The sequence below is a fragment of the Oncorhynchus mykiss genome, chromosome 16 (assembly GCF_057628025.1).
Source record: "Oncorhynchus mykiss isolate SJ-2025 chromosome 16, ASM5762802v1, whole genome shotgun sequence".
NCBI lineage: Eukaryota > Metazoa > Chordata > Actinopteri > Salmoniformes > Salmonidae > Oncorhynchus > Oncorhynchus mykiss.
The window spans coordinates 23,106,765-23,127,103 of NC_143037.1; the positions used below are offsets into that span (position 1 = coordinate 23,106,765).

Sequence of the window (20,339 nt, forward strand, 5' to 3'; positions counted from 1 at the left end):
ATGCAAGCTCTTCACAATAATTGTGCTTACATTTATCATAGGGTGGGAAATAGTAAGTAAATAGGATAATTCATTCCACTCAACAACAAAAAAACACAACACAAAAGACAAATACTTAAACATTTGAAACTTTGTATTTATTCATACTCCCTTTATAAAAATGATTCAGAACATGCATTCTTTTTTTGCACAAAAGTATTTCCCAAAATGGAAATATTGGCACAGTGCAAGGGCTCTCAGCTTTCCACTTTAACATTTGAATTAGGAAAAAAGGCAAATAAAATATACATATAGCATTTTTTTTATTTTTTTTTAAGTAGCCAAAACAGGTGTCCTTCTCTTATTTCCCACCCACATGTAAGTGGTATGTTTTGGCACACACGCTCAAAATGGATGTCACTACAAATGATAGTTGTTTCTCCACCCCATTCACCCCCAAGATACCAACTGTCTCTGGTTGGAGACGTACCAGAACATCAGGCGAACACAAACCATCGATAGTAGGGAAACTAGGCTGACTAGATGACACACATGACCTGACGTCAATGTAAAAACATATTAAAGGGACATTCCACTACAAAATAATTTAAAAAATAGACATGTTTTCAAACTACAAAAGCAGCCTAATGTCAAGATGAGTAAACATTCCACGCCCAAAATAAATGGAAAAGATAAGCACCGCAAATCTGGAAATGACATTTTTTGGGGATTGTGGCAAATAGCTACTGGACATCTACAAAAACAGATGGGCCTGGGACAAGGACATCAAATTAACAATTTTATCATCTGACAACCTTTTGATTTTGGAGTGTGTAATGTCCCTTGAATCAATACATTGAAGCAGCCTTTCCATACAACTTCAGCAACACTGAACATAGATTGTATTTCTTCTTCTGTGGAACATTGTCATCAACGGAGGAAATGAAAGAACATTAATATAAAAACATACAGTAACTGAACCAATCAAAGTGCTGCTTAATTGTCTCTCCCAAACACAATAAAAACAGAACAACAATTTTGTACACATTATGAAAATATAAACAATTGTTGTCAAATGTTCTCCCTTCTCTGTATGCTTTCTATAGTATGGCAATAGTATTCCTCACACATATAATGGAGCAACAATGAAATAGTTCCTCGTAAAATACTGACTGGTCTTTCAACGGTTAAAGGGTTCTCTCAATGTCTTGTCCTGGAACACTCAACACTGAAAAACAATTTAAAAAAAACATTTCAAACAGCATATCTTAAGCAGTAACGCATAGTAAAATATATGGTGTGGTCATGTCTGCACTGTTCATGGTTTTGACCACCAGATGAAGCTCAAGAGCCATTAAAGAGACAGGTGGATAGAAAGACAGAGAAAACCTCTGACTCCAGTTCCTGGTACCAGTCGTGACCCACAAAAATCTCTTTACTATGGAAACATTTCACATACAAGCGTCCATCTTGTGAGCAGCTTGGCAAAGGAAGCACACTTTTTACTCGCACAATATTTTTCTTGGAGTAGTAAGAAGGCACTTCAGATAGTTCTTCTAAGAATGCAGCTTAGAAGTCTCCCATTTCTTTGTGGAAGCAAAGATAAAGTCATAGCACCGACATATGGCATATTTATACCGATACACATTTAAAAATAAAATAAATGGACTCTCAATTACTGTGTCTTTTCGCATATTGCTCCTTCTTTTGAACGTAGAATTACTGACAGTTGTAACATCAGATACAGCTGACATTGATTACCTCATTTGCATTTAGTGATGTTACAAACTTCAAGTTACAAACTCATTTCAGCCTGTCTCCAGGGGGCACTAGCGTCAGTTGTGTCTGTAGGAGCTATATACTCAGTAATGGAGCAATAACTCCTATATCGTAATGTGTTATAGAAGATAACGCTGCATATACTAAGTCCGCTGATCTATTGTAGATGTCAAATCCACTCGGAGCCCTTGCCGTCACCCGACTTGCTGCTGCTATTGCTGCTGTTTCCCCTTTCGGCTTTGCTGGAGGTGTGCTTGGAGGCTTGCCGGTGCTTGCGATCACGGTGGGGCTTGCTGGGGTTGTTGTGGCCCTGTTCATGGCTGTAGGCCTGGATGGCCGACTCCAACCGGTCCTGCGCCTGCCGAATCTCCCTTTGGAGGGTGCCACGAGCGTCCCTCACGCCACCCGACGATGGGAAGTTATCCTCATTGCTGGCGTACTGCCGCCTCTCCTCCTGGGCGATGTTGGCGCGGTTCTGTCGGCACGCCATCTTGGCGTTGCTGAGGTCGGTGAAGGGCAGCTGCCCATCGGGCGCCACAGTCGGCACCATCAGTGTTGGGGGCTTGACGGCGATGTTGTAGCCCGGCGGCGCTGACGGGGCGTTCCAGGAGTAGGGGTAGCTGCTGTAACCATCGCCCCCCACTACTCCTCCGTCGCGGAAAGTGGGCGGCCCCCCGGGACCGCCGCCACCCCCAAGGCCATACAGGTCCTCCTCGGAGAGCGGTCTCCGACGGGAGCGCAGGATGTCACAGATGGTGCCAACGCCCAGGTGGAGCATCTCCCACACGTTGAGCGCCAAGCAGAGCAGCGACACGGCATACATGATGAGCAGGAAGATGGTCTTCTCAGTGGGGCGTGACACAAAGCAGTCCACACTGTGCGGGCACGGCCGGCCCGAGCACACGTAGATGGAGGGCACCGCCAGGCCGTAGAGGGCGTACTGCCCCCCCAGAAAGGCCACCTCTAGCATGGAACGCGCCAGCAGCTGCAGCACGTAGATACGCATCAGCCCGTCCTCCTTGATGCGCTGGCGTCCGTCATGGCGCACCTTGCCTTTACCCTGGCAGCCGCCGCCTCCAGCTCCTCCGCCACCCCTGCCTCCTCCCCCGTCGCCTCCCCCCGTCTCGCTCTCCACTTCGGGAACCTCATAGATCATGGGGTCCTCCTCCTGGTCATCCTCGGCCTCCTCCATGCCACGGTGTTGCCTTCTGGCCCCGAGGTAGAGCTTCCTAGGCTTGCGCTGGGACAGTCCTCCTCCCCCTCCTCCACCCTCAGCTCTCTCCTCACGCCTGGCAATCTTGTTGACGGCGTAGCCCAGGTACATGAGCGACGGCGTGGCCACCAGGATGATCTGAAAGACCCAGAAGCGGACGTGTGAGAGCGGTGCGAATGCATCATAGCAGACGTTCTCGCAGCCCGGCTGGCCTGAGTTGCACACAAACTTGCTCTGTTCATCGTAGTAGATGGACTCGCCGCCCACGGCGGTAAGGACGATGCGAAAGACGATGAGCACGGTAAGCCAGATCTTGCCCACAAAGGTAGAGTGGTTGTGGATTTCCTCCAGCAGGCGTGTCAGGAAGCTCCAGCTCATTGTGATGGGAGTCTGGGCGACAGAGAGAGAGAGAGGAACCTCCCTCCTCCTCACTTCTCACACACTGCCGTCTGTGGTAGAAAAGGAAGGGGGGGGCGGTGGGAGGGTCAGGTGCTTATATAGTGCTCAGGTTAATAGCGGGCACACACACACACACACACACACACACACACACACACACACACACACACACACACACACACACACACACACACACACACACACACACACACACACACACACACACACACACACACACACACACACACACACACACACACACACACACACACACACACACACACACACACACAGAGTTCATAAATACAATTGATTGACACATGAAAGCAATTCAAGATCAGGACAACAAAAGCTATTACTCCTTTCATATCAGCCTCAGGTGGCATAAGGTGCGATGGGATAGCATTATGTCAAATACAGAATATTGACAGGCCACAGGTGTTGCACAAGTGAAGTATTCAGAGAGGTATCAGCATTGTGGAATAAGGTGTGATGGGATAGCATTTATGTAAAATACATTGACAGGCCACAGGTGTTGCCACTAGGGATGTGGTCATGGACAACTTTGCATCAGTTTTCTGTTAAAACGCTAAGGTAAAAAATCACACAATTCCACGTCAAGAAAAATGGCCCCATTATATATGTATGTATATATGGAAGCCAGGCTTCAAAAAATGGACCAATAACCAAAAAATACTAAAACATACAATAATTGATCTATCGTATCCCTGTGTTTCATCATTTTCCTTCAATTCGCAAGATGCTGAATGTATCTCACCGGAAAAAGCGAGTGAAACAGCACCTCCCCGGTCTCTGTATGTGTAGGCCATATAACCGATGCTGTTTGGTCAAAAAGAGTATGACATTGTTGCCGCCCGTGGCATTGCATGCAAGGGAATCCAGCGAGCATTTTTGGCCTCCCTTGATATTTAAAATAATAATAGCCAATCAGCATTGAGCTAAGCTGAGTGAGCTCAACTGTGAATGGTCCTGGTGCACCAAAAAAGATTCAATCACATCACGTCAAGAGCAATACATCATTGACAGAAACAACTTGAATTGTTGCATCTCGTTGTCCTCCGGTGACTAGCTAGGTAGCTAAAATTGTCCCTTTCCCATATTAGCCATGGATGGAGATAGGGATTTGGACTTTTGGTTTTAGTTAATTCTTCGTACTGACCAATGATTAAAATGTTGATTCTGACCCAACCATAAATTCATACATTGTACCCCTGGCCTGAAAGCTACTGATGACTGCTAGTGCCGGGCAGTGAAGTTATATCTACCGTAACCCTTTACAGACATAGAACGCAGCTACAGTAATATGTCATTAGCAAGAATTTATATCATTTCAGACAATTACAAAAAGTGCTGGATCAGGCACCTTTTCAGACAGTAGAATTCTGCCTAAAATGTTCTGTATTTTTTGCCTGACAACAATAAACATCACTGATTGATATGCTGCTGGTCACGGTATTTAAAAAAACTTTAAAGTACTTTTTTTAGGAGAGAGTGGTCTGAATGAAGGCAACAGCCAAGTATGCTGCTAGAAACTGACTGACAGTTCTGGTTGCCTAGTGATGGACTTTAGATCCAGTTCAGAAGCAGCATTTCTTTACAGACATGTAAACTGTCCTTTCATATCACTAAAAACAACCTGGTCTCAGAGCATTTCGTATTATTATGTACGTCAATCCGAGATGCTCCATTTAGTATGAGATGTTACGTTTCGTATGGTATGGTATATTAATTTGTCCATCACCCATTTCGTATAATATCTTACAAATTACAATTCAGATTATATTTTATGAATTCGCTAAATGTACAATATGTTATGAATTTGCAAAACGTACTGTATGATAGGAATTTCCAAAATCTATGATATATTACCAATTCTAGCTAGGTGGCTAACTTTAGGTAGCTGGGTAAGGTTAGCTAGGCTAGGGGTTAAGGTTAGGAGTTAGCTTAAAGGGTTGTTAGGGGAAGGGTTAATGTTAGGATTAGGGGAAGGGTTAGCTAAAAGGGTTAAGGTTAGGTTTATGGGAAGGGTTAGCTTACATGTGGGAAGTAGTTGAAAAGTTGCTAATTAGCTAAAATGCTAAAGTTATCGGTGATGAGACTCAAACTTGCAACCTTTGGGTTGCTAGACGTTTGCGTTATATGCCCCACTCCGACCAACCACCCTACTTTTGTTTTTGCCTTAAGTAACCATACCAAATGTAACATACCAATTTGATACTAATTCATACTAATTTGAGTGTTACTATGTTACGTCTCTGAAACCAGGCTGCCAGAAATGGTTATGTCGGCAGCGTTTAAAAAAACGTATTATTAAATTGGGTGGTTCGAGCCCTGAATGCTGATTGGCTGACAGCCGTGGTATATCAGACCACGTATACCACAGATATGACAAAACATTTATTTTTACTGCTCTAATTACATTGGTAACCAGTTTATAATAGCAGTAAGGCACGAGGGGGTGTGGTATATGGCCAATATACCACGGCTAAGAGCTGTGTCCAGGCACTCCGCAATGCGTCGTGCCTAAGAACAGCCCTTAGCCGTGGTATGTTGGCCATATACCACACCCCCTCGGGCCTTATTGCTTAAGTGTAGCCTACCTTCACAGACAGACAAAAATGCCGTAGCCGAGGTGCTTTCAAGAGGCTACATTCCATTAGAGGCTTAATCGATACCGGTAGCCTACTGTAATTTTATATGAGACTGCCTGCCCCGTGCTCGCAAGACTGCAACAGACAGAAGACTGAACACATACTTGCATCATTAACGTAGAGACTGAGAAGGCAGTCCAGCACGAGAGAAAGGCAGAAGCATGCACAAGTGCGCTAATATGTTTTGGTCATCTGCATTTCGCAATGTCTTGTCTTGCAAATTCACCAAGTAGCCTAAAGTTCACCTCTTCTTCTGTGGTTTTTATTTGAATTACACAACTTCCCCAGGCTTTTATAGCCTATCAGCTATAAGACGGAAAATAATATGTTTTGTGATGACTGAACTGCGATTTAAATTAAGTGGGGGGAGTGTTCTTAATGTTAAGGATCCCAACTTTGTGTAAACTCACAGTCCTAGTTGCCACAAGTGAAGCGTTCAGAGGTAAACATATGAAACAGTGGTCATCCAGGTGATGTGAAATTCAGTACCTTTTCAGTGAGTTGGGTTGGATCAGAATTTTCCACTACAAATAAGGATATGAGATAAAAACGGAGAACAAAGACAAACGATCCTGGAACATATCCCCCCGTATGCCGTCCAGACAGGGTGGTGATGGATTTGGCACTTTGTTCTCTTCTGTATATGTGTGTGCGTGCATGTGCTGCAGGCTACGTTGGAGCCCCACATTTTTCAACTGTCCCCCCCGTCCCCCCCCCCCCACCACCAACCGAAAGACAGGGGCAGCATATTGTGCACCTTTCCATTATAGACACATGCTTACAATTACCCAGGGCGGAGTGCACGCCATATGTCATGGCCATGTGGAAAAATGCACAGTCCGCCCCTCTGAATCATAAAGAGAAATTCCATTCCGCTAAAATGTATGTACGCACACCTACTCCTTTCCACAAGCATACACCAGTGTTTCCCCTAGGATTATTTTAGACTCCGAACGACTATGAGAAGATCACTTCTGCTGACTTTTGAAAGGACTAATGAAAATGTAATTATGTTGACACCATCTTAAATATGAGTAATGTGTGCCACTGCACTGTAGGGAGATGATGAGGAGCAAGCGGTGGCTGTGAGCTCTTGGCACTCATTCGTGCCACTGCTCGCTCGTTTGCTAAAAATATACAGTACCAGTCAAAGGTTTGGACACACCTACTCATTCAAGAGTTTTTCTTAATTTTTTCTATTTTCTACATTGTAAAAAAATAGTGAAGACAATCAAAACTATGAAATAACACATATGGAATCATGTAGTAACCAAAAAAGTGTTAAATAAATCAAAATATATTTTATATTTCAGATTCTTCATAGTAGTCACCCTTTGCCTTGATGACAGCTTTGCACACTCTTGGTATTCTCTCAACCAGGTTCATGAGGTAGTCACCTGGAATGCATTTCAATTAACCAAGTCCATATTATGGCAAGAAAAGGCCCATCAGGAAGTCCAGGATCCAGTTGCAGAGGGAGGTGTTTAGTAGCAGAGTGATTAGCTTATTGATGAGCTTTGAGGGCAATATGGTGTTGAACGCTGAGCTTTAGTTAATGAATAGCAAACTCACATAGCTGTTCCTTTTGTCCAGGTGGGAAAGGGCAGTGTGGAGTGCAATAGAGATTGCATCATCTGTGAATCTGTTGGTGCAGTATGCAAATTGGAGTGGGTCTATGGTTTCTGGGATAATGGTGTTGATGTGAGCCATGACCAGCCTTTCAAAGCATTTCATGGCTACAGACATGAGTGCTACGGGTCGGTACTCATTTAGGCAGGTTACTATGGTGGTCTGCTTGAAACATGTTGGTATTACAGACTCGGACAGGGAGAGGTTAAAATGTCAGTGAAGAAGACACTTGCTAGTTGGTCAGCGCATGCTCGGAGTACACGTCCTGGTAATCCGTCTGGCCCAGCGGCCTTGTGAATGTTGACCTGTTTAAAGGTCTTACTCACATCGTCTGCGGAGAGCGTGGTCACAGTCGTCCGGAACAGCTGATGCTCTCATGCATGTTTCAGTGTTACTTGCCTCGAAGCGAGCATAGAAGATATTTAGCTTGCCTGGTAGGCTTGTGTCACTGGGCAGCTCTCGGCTGTGCTTCCCTTTGTAGTCTGTAATAATTTAGAAGCACTGCCACATCCGACGAGCGTCAAGAGTTGGTGTTGTACGATTCGATCTTAGTCCTGTATTGACGCTTTGCCTGTTTGATGGTTCGTCGGAGGACATAGCGGGATTTCTTATAAGCTTCCGGGTTAGAGTCCCGCTCCTTGAAAGCGGCAGCTCTACCCTTTAGCTCAGTGCGAATGTTGCCTGTAATCCATGGCTTCTGGTTGGGGTATGTACATACAGTCACATATTCCAGTCTGTGCTAGCAAAACAGTCATGTAGTTAAGCATCTGCTTCATCTAACCACTTTACAATACATCTATAAATAATTTTGCCGTGTTTTGGTTAGGGAAGTCTTAGTCGCACCATTTCACATCTAGCTAAGAAGTTGTGTGCTTCAATGAGCAGTATTTCTGAAGTTTGACAATGTGCACAAAAGCTAGCATACATTTGTTTAACATTAGCTTGCTACTGAGCCAGTCACTGAAACGATGCTGTTAACCGGGAACCAGCTACCTACTTAAAAGCCAGCTAGCAAGCTACTGTAGTAGTGCTGCTAACATTATTATGAGTTTTCATGAAGCAGCTGTTCTGCTGCAAGTCATTGCAGTAGCCTCCTTATACTTAAACAGTATAAGCAGCCAGCTAAAGCAGCAGGTAGAGCTAGCTAACTAACATTAGCTATGTCAGTAAGCTAGCTACAATAGTAAGCTAAGCACCTGATGAAGTGGTGACCGACGTCCTTGCACAGAATTTTTGCAGGAGAAATAAACCACTGTTAGTTTTTTCTCAAATCACTGTTGCAACATTTGTAACAATTTAACTAGTTATTCTGCCTATTTCAGGGAGAGTCATGTGAGAGCGCAGTGATATCATAAAATAAGAACCATTTTCATTTTTGAATGTCAGATGCTTGTGAATCCTAACACTTTAGGATGAGTTCCACATCCGTGTGCCCAAATTGATGACGTACACGATATATACAAAAGTATGTGGACACCCATTCATATTAGAGTATTTGGCTATTTCAGCCACACAACAGGTGTATAAAATCAAGCACACAACCATTAAATCTCAATAGACAAATATTGGCAGTAGAATGGCCTTACTGAAGAGCTCAGTGACATTCAACGTGGTACCGTCATAGGATGCTACCTTTCCAACAAGTCAGTTTGTAAAATTTCTGCCCTGCTAGAGCTGCCTCAGTCAACTGTAAGTGCTGTTATTGTGAAGTGGAAACATCTAGTAGCAAGAACGGCTCAGCCGCGAAGTGGTAGGCCACACAAGCTCACAGAACGGGACCGCAGAGTGCTGAAGTGCGTAGCACATATAAATTGTCTTTCCTTGGGTGCAACACTCACTACAGAGTTCCAAACTGCCTCTGGATGCAACATCAGCACAATAACTGTTCGTCGGGAGCTTCATGAAATGGGTTTCCATGGCCGAGCAGCCTAAGATCGCAATGCCAAGTGTCGACTGGAGTGGTGTAAAGCTTGACGCTATTGGACTCTGGAGCAGTGGAAACGCGTTATCTGGAGTGATGAATCATGCCTCACCATCTGGCAGTCTGACGGACTAATCTGAGTTTGGCGGATGCCAGGAGAATGCTATCTGCCCGAATGCATAGTGCAAACTGTAAAGTTTGGTGGAGGAGGAATAATGGTCTGGGGCTGTTTTTCATGGTTTGGGCTAGGCCCCTTAGTTCCAGTGAAGGGAAATTTTAATGCTGCTGTATACAATGACATTCTAGACGATTATGTGCTTTCAACTTGGGGAAAACGTTTGGGGAAAGCCCTTTCCTGTTTCAGCATGACAATGCCCCCGTGCACAAAGCGAGACCCATACAGAAATGGCTTATCGAGATCAATGTGGAAGAACTTGACTGGCCTGAACAGAGCCCTGATCTCAACCCCATCGAACACCTTTGGGATGAGCCAGGCCTAATCGCCCATCATCCGTGCCTGACCACAGTGATGCTCTTGTGGCTGAATGGAAGGAAGTCCCTGTAGCAATGTTCCAACATCTAGTGAAAAGCCTTCCCAGAAGAGTGGAGTCTGTTATAGCAGTAAATGAGGGGAAAAACTCCATATTAATGCCCATGATTTTGGAATGAGATGTTCAACAAGCAAGTGTCCACATACTTTTGGTCGTGTAGTGTATGTCATGCAGCGAGAGTCGAATGGAGACGAACACATTCAGTTCAGTCAATCGTCCTGATGAGCCCGTCAAGGCTCGTTAGTAGGCTATGCGTGTGGCTAGAAACTTCAACGAGAACTTGAAACCTGTCTGACAAAGTTTGGACTAGGGAAAGTGTTATTATTCCGTTTATTTAACTAGGCAAGTCAGTTAAGAACAAATTCTTATTTACAATGCCAGCCTACACCGGCCAAACCCGGACGACGCTGGGCCAATTGTGTGCCACCCAATGGGACTCCCAATCATGGGCTGGTTATGATACAGCCTGGATTATTGTTTGTTTTTTTACAAAAATGGATATGTTACTGCCGTAGTTATTGTCGGTGAAAATCACTACAATATGGTTTAGCTGTCACCTTGGCCTGATATTGGCTACACTAGCTAGCTACTTCCCTCGCTTTACCAGAAAACAGTGCTCGGTAGGCGGGAGGAAGAACACTGACCCCGTGTTGTTGTATGGCCGACTTGCAGAGCAAACTCTCCCCATTGAGCCTTAGACTGTATCACGGTGACATCCAGATGGTTACTACCAGCATTACACATGATTTCTCATGTAGGCTGCCGAGAGCTATCTTACTCAAAATAAAAGCAAGTGGGGATGGAACAAATTGGCCGCGTTACTTACGGAAGCTACTGCCGCTGACATGTGATACAGCTGCACCGTGGGAAGCGACTCACATCGGCAAGCAGCACCTCAATGAAACACCATTGCACTGGTCATTCGCACCAGCTTATCGTAATGTTAGCTAATTGGCATGTCACAGTGACATCCAGATGCTGACCAATACTACAAGTTATTTCTCCCTCACCCATCAAAATAACATGTTTTAGCTAGCGCCATGCTGCTGTTGTTGCCAGCATAATCTAGCAAGCTGGGAAGGGCTCATCAGGACTGACTGAAATGAATATTCTTCTTCTTCACCTAGCTTAATGGTCTCCACTCGACATATGTCATCAATTTAGGTACCAGGAGTGACGCCCTCTGACTTTATACAATGATAAGATGAGTATTTCAAAAAATGCCGAAGTGTCTTCGTCGGGAGGAATTTCTGGACTAAAGCACACTATATAAATTGAGCCTTCTGTTCTGCACATCAGAGTGTTTTTATGGATGATGTTGTCTGTAGAAAAAAACAGAACCGTAGTCAGCTGCCCAACATGGCTTTTTATGGTCTAAAATATATGGATGAGAATAAGACCTAAATTCAGAAGTTTTGAAAACAGGCACCCAACAGAATTTCATATTTAACACTTGATGCCTCCAGAAATGCCTTCCAAGTTGTGATCTGGAACACATTTGTTGTGTTAACACACAAGAGCACACAATCATCAAAACACACACATGTGCGCGAACAGGGAAATGCAGGGATGCACATATGCACATACAAACCAGCCTTTAATTCATATCAGACTAGTGTCAATCAAACAGTTACAGTCTAAGACTACAGAAGACTGGTGGCAGGCTTCATGTTGACAGGGTTTGGATTAATAGAGCAGTTTGAAACATGACTTAACAACTCTGGCTCACCAGGAGAAAGCCAAGACCATGTCAAAGAACATTGTTGAAAGATAGTAACTTATCCTAACATCAATAGCAAAAAAGTTCTTAGAAATCATGTTGAAACTTTTTTTTCTCCATAATAAATCCCCCCCCCAAAAATTGGCACATAAATCTAATCTAAATAACCTTTAGTTTGTAAGACTGCTGGGCTCAGATCCATAAGAATGGATATAGACAGATGGAACCTTGGGCAGGCTGAATCATATCAAGACCTGAAAGAGGGGGTTGGGGCACTGCTATTACTGGAGTTTCAGTAAACTCAGAAATGAAAGGTGTACTGTATGTTATCTTGCGAGCCCCCAGCAGGTTAGCCTCCTCCTTGCCTCAGGTGTTCTAGCAGGAATGTGACATTGTGATTTCTGAAGCTGAACACAACATCTTCCCCACTGTGTGCTCACTTGGACAAAGGCAAATCCATTTGGAAAACGAGCGCCATTGAGAATATATATATATAATATATAATATTTCTCTTGTCACTCTCATCCCTATTCCCGAGAATGTAAGTTATCCATACATAGAGAGATCCATATACACTAGGTATGCCAAACACTAGGAACACCTTCCTGATATTGAGTTGCAGCCCTCCTCTTCTTTTGCCCTCAGAACATCCTCAATTTGCCGGGGCGTGGACTCTACAAGGCGTCGAAAGCGTTCCACAGGGATGCTGGCCCGTGTTGACGCCAATGTTTCCCACGCTTGTGTCAAGTCGGCTGGATGTCCTTTGGGTGGTGGACCATTCTTGATACACACGGGAAACTATTGAGCATGAAAAACCCAGCAATGTTGCAGTTCTTCACACAAACCGGTGCTCCTGGCACCCGTCTTGCCCATTTCCCCTCTAAATGGCACACATACACAATCCGACTGTCTCAAGGCTTAAAAGTCCTTCTTTAACCTGTCTCCTCCCATTCAGCTACACAGATTGAAGTGGACTTAACAAGTGACATCAATTAGGGATCATAGCCATTTAACATCCAAAAAGAAAATAGAGAGATTTTGAGAGAGAACAAAAATGGCTTCATGAAAGGGATGCTAAAGTTGCTCTGTTTATCAATTACACTTGTAAATAACCCTAAATGTCAACGATATATCTACAGTAGTAAACTGTATAGGCTGTACATTTTTTGGAATGCTGTTGGAAGCTATAAAGTTTCTTATGTACAGCGACTGGCCGCCCTGGCCAACTTCAGTGTATACAAACAGCAGTGTCTTTCTGCTTCAGGATTGGTGTTTGTTGTTGGAGGTTGAAAACAAAGCGTAAACAAGACCCCGTACTTCACGTCACTGCAACAGATATTTTTTGTTTAAAAAAAATTATACGGTGAGAAAGTAATAGGCAGAGTGCGAATTACAGACCCCCCTGAATGAGACATGAGTCCCCCTAAATGCAACAAAGTCACACTTTTGGGGGGAGGGGGGGGGGGGTCTTTAAATAATGCTAATTGAACTATTCCCCTATTTGCTTAAAATGCAGTTTGTACTGCTACAGTGGTAAATATAAAAAGATTATTCCAAATTAAACTAAATCAAAATACCCTCACATCCGTTTCATGATTGACATTTTTTCTTCTTCATGTGGATGCACATCCTGGGACAGTCCGGTATTTCAGGACCTTTTCAGGTGTCCAAACTTTTCTTTCTACAAAAAAAAAGGTCCTTTTGTCAGCAAGACACCTCAATGAATTCAGGCTACAAAAGTGCAGACCCAATGACAATCGCCGAATGTCATTACACTTTTTTGGGGTGTTTTGTAACAGATGTCTTCTTTCCATTCATCAAATGAAGCAGGTTCCCTGTTTGGATGCTGGAATTATTTTGGAGTGGACAAACAAATGCAGGTACCCTATGTTTTGCAGTGATTGTTTGACAATAACATGAAAACATGCCTTAGTCATGACACATTTTTTACTGTTAAATTATATATTTACTACATTTTTTTTTGCACCTGCATAGGTCACGTGTAAAAAAGACGAGACCTCCCGAATGTCACAGTATAATTCGCACTCTGGTAATAGGCTTTTATGATATTTCAGGTATTTCCAAGCCGGAGGCTATTCTTAAAAAACCATGAGGAAATCAAAATGATCACTATGAATTGTTACATAGAGCACCTTTATGACAATGATCCTGCGAGGCAGAATGAAGGACAGGAGGAATAGGCCTAAAATCCGGAGGAATTACGAAGGAGAGAGAAATGAACTCGACGACCAGACTTGTCACCTTCACCATGGCTACCGGTTCTGCCAAAAGGCTCCCCAGAGCTTCACACACCCAACATGCTTCTCCATTTCTTCAACTACATTCATTTCCCTGAGTGTCTAACTGTCTATGTAGTGGTTTACTGCAGCTAAAAATCTGCAGACACTTCATCCCGCTAACAACCAATTAGAGCGATTCAAACCTGAGCTGGACTGGTGAAATATTGAGCGCGCCGCTTGCCTAGAAGGTTTCAGCAAAATGTCTGGGCCAGCTGATCTGCTTGTTTACAAAGGCATCGCTCTCAAGTTCATCACCTCACCACTCAACCTCTGTGTAGTAAAAACATTACAGTTTCTTATGTTACTATTCTAATGTAAAGCACTCAGGTGATCCTTTAACTCGATCAGACTTTGTCCTTCAAGGTGATTTGCAAAATAACTCCAAATAAAAGGGGTATTTAAGCAACAGTGTAGATGTCAGTGCAGCAATTTAAACAGTAAATAACTGGGTTCAAGGAATTCAAATGGTAACTACTTGGAAACAAACAGGTCATTTGTGGATTGTGGTCTGCAGAGGAATAGTTGTCTGAAGCCGACAAAGCCTTTTGACAAGACCATTTCGTTCAAGACCAGCAAGTACAGTAAATATATACTGAACAAAAATATAAATGCAATATGCAACCATTTCAATGATTTCTACCGAGTTACAGTTCATATAAGGAAACCAGTCAATTTAAATAAATTCATTAGGCCCTAATCTATGGATTTCACATGACTGGGGCAGGGGCACAGGAGGGCATAGGCCCACCCACTTGGGAGCCAGACCCACCCACTGGGAAACCAGGCCCAGCCAATCCAAATTATTTTTTTCCCCCACAAAAGGGCTTTATTACAGACAGAAATACTCTTCAGTTTCATTAGCTGCCCGGGTGGCTGGTCTCAAGACGATCCCGGAGGTAAACAAGCCGGATGTGGAGGTCCTGGGCTAGCGTGGTTACACGTGGTCTGCGGTTGTAAGGCTGGTTGGACGTACTGACAAATTCTCTGAAATGACGTTGAAGGTGGCTTATGGTAGAGAAATTACCATTAAATTATCTGGCAATAGCTCTGGTGGACATTCCTGCAGTCATCATGCCAATTGCACGCTCCCTCAAAACTTGAGACATCTGTGGCATTGTGTTGTGTGACATAACTGCACATTTTAGAGTGGCCTTTTATTGTCCCCAGCACATGGTGCACCTGTGCAATGGTTGTGCTGTTTAATCAGCTTCCTGTCAAGTGGATGGCTTGTCATGGCAAAGGAGAAATACTCAATAACAGGGATGTAAACAAATTTGTGCACAACATTTGAGAGAAATAAGCTTTTTGTGCCTATGTAACATTTCTGGGATGTTTTATTTCAGCTCATGAAACATGGTACCAACACTAGATGTTGTGTTTATATTTTTTTAAAGTATATTTTTGCATTGCATGCAATAGTGTTGTTAGGGGTCATGGAAAGATCTTGGGGAAGTGAGGACTTGGCTGGGAGGTAGGAGCATATTAGTTTTGAGTTTGACATGCCAAATTGGCATCACTGAGGCATGCCCCAATGCAAAGGCAATACATTTGTCAGATTGCGGCAAGGAGAGAGAGTTGGACAACATCAGCATAATATTGACGAGAGAAGCTGCAATAACAAATCACATAGCCTAGGGATCCATTTGCAATAACAAAAAGAGGGGGGCAAGCACAGAACCCTGAGGTACACAAAGTTGTTTTTAACTGTTACTGAGTGTTCCAGTGCTACTGTTTAGTGTTAGTGTCACTATAGTATAGTATTAGTGCTACAGCTGGTAGTAAAAGGCACTAGGATCAGGGGGAGTGGATGAATTGAGAGACTGGTTGCAGATAAGTGGTGACCAATGGTAGTGGGACCTATCACTTTTCTCTCTGTATTTTTCATCCTCTCCCTTTCTATCCAGGTACAGTTACTCACCTACCCTTTAAGTAATCAGAGCAAATACGAGCAATTAGAAACTGGATGCCTTTGCATGCCCTGCGTGTGTGAAACCCGAGTGTGTGGAGAGATTAGCTACTGTGGAAAGGAAGGGCAAATAGGGGGACCTCAGGGCTAGGGAGTGCAGGTGTGTTAAAAAGATGAGGACACTGATGCCTGAGTCAACACCTTAATGTTGTGTAACCCTCTGTGTTCAGGTGCAGGAGAAACCGCAAAGGAGGTTCTCTCAGGACTGGAATATGAAGGTGTCTGTCAAAAGAGTTGGTAATAACTTTTCAGTACATATCGCCCCGAAACGCCAGTTAACTTGTACCATGGTAGGTGTGATAAAAAAATATATGGGAAGAACCTTTATCTGGATAAAGTCTCTAGTGTTGTGTTAATCCTGTGGGATGAGTTATGAAAGAGGCATCTCAGACAAAATATACAGATGGGGCCCTTAGGTACACAGGTGTGATACAAAGTGTGGGGAGAATGATATCTGACTTCATGTCCTGAGTACACCCCTATGATGTGTGTTTGTATGTTGCAGTGGGAGAGGGGAAGGTAGACATGCCAGTAGCAGCCTTAGGTGTGTGCACAGAGATATGGGCAGTGAGGCTTGGATTGCCTCCAGGGACTGCACCCAATTGGTGACACAACATCAGAACGAACCAAACCATACCATAGGGTGTGGATAGATGGGTGAGGACAGAATGGGTATCTACAAGGACACGAGACCACGTTTTGGTGCATAAGCAAAATGCTGTGCCAGTGGCAAGCGTGACAACACAACAGGCAAGACAGATGACAACACACATCATCACGATCATGATAATCATCAGAGACCAAAGTCGCCTGAATCAAGAGTCAAGGACTTTGTTCCTTCCCATACAGGCAAAACAAGAACGAGTGACGACATCACAAGGGAGAGAAAGAGAGTGTGAGAGAAACAGAGAAAGGACGGAGGATAATGAGAGGGAGGGCAAGGGAGGGCAGAGGAGAGAAACGGAATGTGTCTGCATGGTAAAGGAGGAAGAGAATCCAGGGCTGTGTCCTCGACCTCGCCACGATGCTGTGAGCAGCTAGCAGGCAATGGATAACCACACACACACACACAGGCTTCCATGCATACATACACACATTCATGGAGGAGAGATTGTCACAATGCACTGAGGATTCAAAGGAGACAAGTTCGTTTGGCTCCAGAAAAACCAGCAAATGTCTGTGAGGGATTTGAGAAATGGTTGTTTTACTCATACCCTGGTGTCTACCACACTGGTGAATAGGCTAGTGGCCAATTCTCAACAAGGTATTTCATTTTTTAGATACCCTACCAGATGTATAACAAAGCACAACCATGTTTTTCCATATCTCTAAGGTCTCCCATATGAAATGGGTGGTTGTCTCAAAACATTTTACTGCAAAAGTGGTTAAATTGATAGATATTGTGACACACTCTTGTAACTCAAAAAGTGCAGAATAATTGCAAGCTCTGATATTGCATAACTGTGGAATACAAGTAGTCTGTCTTCTGCCCTACTGTACATACACAAAAACACAACATTCTCTTAATGCGTCTTGGAAATATAGAACTGTAAACACACAGAGGCAATAGTCGGAAATATCAACGATGAATTTTTATGATGAATGTAAACTTCACTTTTTGGTTGTTGTTCAATAGGCAACTTTACAAGTCACATCTGCTCAGTGCTGTATGGTCTGCCTGACAAAAACAAATAGAGTTACAGATGTTTTTTTTTAAATGCTGTGACTCATACACTGAAAACTGTCATTTTTTCCACTGTGGATTTGATATGTTTAGCCTCTAGTCTTGCAATTATGTTAGAGGGCCCGCCCAGATTTGACTCCGAATCCAATATGGCTGCCACATTACCATTAAATGGTGGTTTAATCACTGGTTTAATCACTTGTATATGTACACGTTTTAAATGAGAGACCCCACCGGGCACACCACGTCATAATTGGGTAATATTTTGTTGAGACATGAATCAATGAGATTACAACCCACTCAAAAAGATAGCCAAAAGATAGTTGAATTTACAATGTGTTATCACTGTGCTTTCTTTGAACCATCTAAAAGCACAACCAAATTCCAACGGAAAAACAAATGTCTGATTTTTGGTTTAGTTGTCACCTAAATGACAATCACTGCACTTTCAACCATTTAAGCCAGTGACTCAGATGGAACATTCCAACCAGAAACATCTCCTTTAAAAGCTGATATTTGGTTGAATGTTGTAATACAGTAAAAAAAATTTACCTAAAGTTAAGGCTATCTTACAAACTAATGTAACATTCAATCTTAACACATCCATGACCACATTTTGAGGTTACTGTAACTATAAATGTCTTCTTATGTAATCATTTAAGGCGTGCATGTTCAAGATAGCACGCATAGGTCATGGACTGTGGAGATCTCCACAATTACTGTAATAATCTGCGCAGAATCTCAAACGGCATTGATCACTTGCGCCATGTTCGTTTAATGAAATCTTAACTGCAATCCAGGTCATTTAGTTCCGCTAATTAGATGAAGCACAGCGATGACACAAAATATCTGTATTCCCTTTTGAACTTTAGTGTGCTCTTAAACCCATTCTTTAACTTTTTTTTTTTTTTTGGTTGAGTTGGAGATGTGAATCCAATACATAATTTGTTGACAAGTTAATAGACAACTTATTTCATTTCAAACGTGATATTGAATTGTGTTTGGTTGTCATCGCAACCAAATATCAACATTTGAAGGAGATGTATCTTCTGCTTGGATAGTTCCATCTGTGCCACTGAGTCTGGCTTTAATTCCAGTTTGTCTACAAATTAATGATGTATATATGTTGGATTCACGTCTCCATCTCAACCATAAATCTAAGTAAAAGAATAGGACTAAATCAAATCAAACTTTCAATGCACAAGTCAGTGCCACAGAGGAAACTATCCAAGCAGAGGATCTCCTTCAAATCTGCTTCAAATGCTGATATTTGGTTGTGTTTACAACCAAACACAATTCAATATCACTAAATATCATTACATTTTAAATCAACCGAAGCTTGAAACCATAGGTGTATTGTATTGTCTATGTTTTTGTTGAATTCTGACTTGAATTTATTAAACAATGGCTGTTGATTGTGGACTTCAGGAAACAGCAGAGGGAGCACCCCCCTATCCACTTCGACGGGACAGCAGTGGAGAGGGTAGTGAGTTTTAAGTTCCTCGGCGCACACATCACGGACAAACTGAATTGGTCCATCCACACAGACAGCGTTGTGAAGAAGGCGCAGCAGTGCCTCTTCAACCTCAAGAGGCTGAAGAAATTTGGCTTGTCACCAAAAGCACTCACAAACTTATACAGATGCACAATCGAGAGCATCCTGTCGGGCTGTATCACCGCCTGGTACGGCAACTGCTCCTCCCACAACCGTAAGGCTCTCCAGAGGGTAGTGAGGTCTGCACATCGCATCACCGGGGGCAAACTACCTGCCCTCCAGGACACCTACACCACCTGATGTCACAGGAAGGCCATAAAGATCATCAAGGACAACAACCACCCAAGCCACTGCCTGTTCACCCCGCTATCATCCAGAAGTCGAGGTCAGTACAGGTGCATCAAAGCAGGGACAGAGAGACTGAAAAACAGCTTCTATCTCAAGGCCATCAGACTGTTAAACAGCCACCACTAACATTGAGTGGCTACTGCCAACATACTGACTCAACTCCAGCCACTTTAATAATGGATATTGATGGAAAAACTGTATCACTAGCCACTTTAAACAAAGCCACTTAATATAATGTTTACATACCCTACATTACTCATCTCATATGTATATATATTTACTGTACTCTATATAATCTACTTCATCTTGCCATCTTTATGTAATACATGTATCACTAGCCACTTTAAACTATGCCACTTTTATGTTTACATACCCTACATTACTCATCTCATATGTATATACTGTACTCGATATCATCTACTGCATCTTGCCTATGCCGTTCTGTACCATCACTCATTCATATATCTTTATGTACATATTCTTTATCCCTTTACACTTGTGTGTATAAGGTCGTGGTTGTGGAATTGTTAGGTTAGATTACTCGTTGGTTATTACTGCATTGTCGGAACTAGAAGCACAAGCATTTCGCTACACTCACATTAACATCTGCTAACCATGTGTATGTGACAAATAAAATTTGATTTGATGACCCTTCATTTGTTTGTACAGTACTGATGAAAACA

General features: G+C 43.1%; 1 protein-coding gene across 5 annotated transcripts in view; it reads right to left on the reverse strand.

The window, feature by feature from the left end:
• Positions 1-115: 115 nt before the first annotated feature.
• Positions 116-20,339, reverse strand: part of LOC110492856 (gap junction gamma-1 protein) — a 43,543-nt gene continuing 23,319 nt past the window's right edge. For 3 of the 5 annotated variants that reach the window (XM_090202312.1, XM_036946556.2, XM_090202315.1), the window contains one exon: positions 116-3,420. In XM_090202312.1, the coding sequence (XP_090058438.1) occupies positions 1,928-3,349 (1,422 nt within the window). In that variant the 5' untranslated portion in view covers positions 3,350-3,420 and the 3' untranslated portion in view covers positions 116-1,927. The other 2 variants (XM_090202314.1, XM_090202313.1) reach the window with 2 other exon arrangements.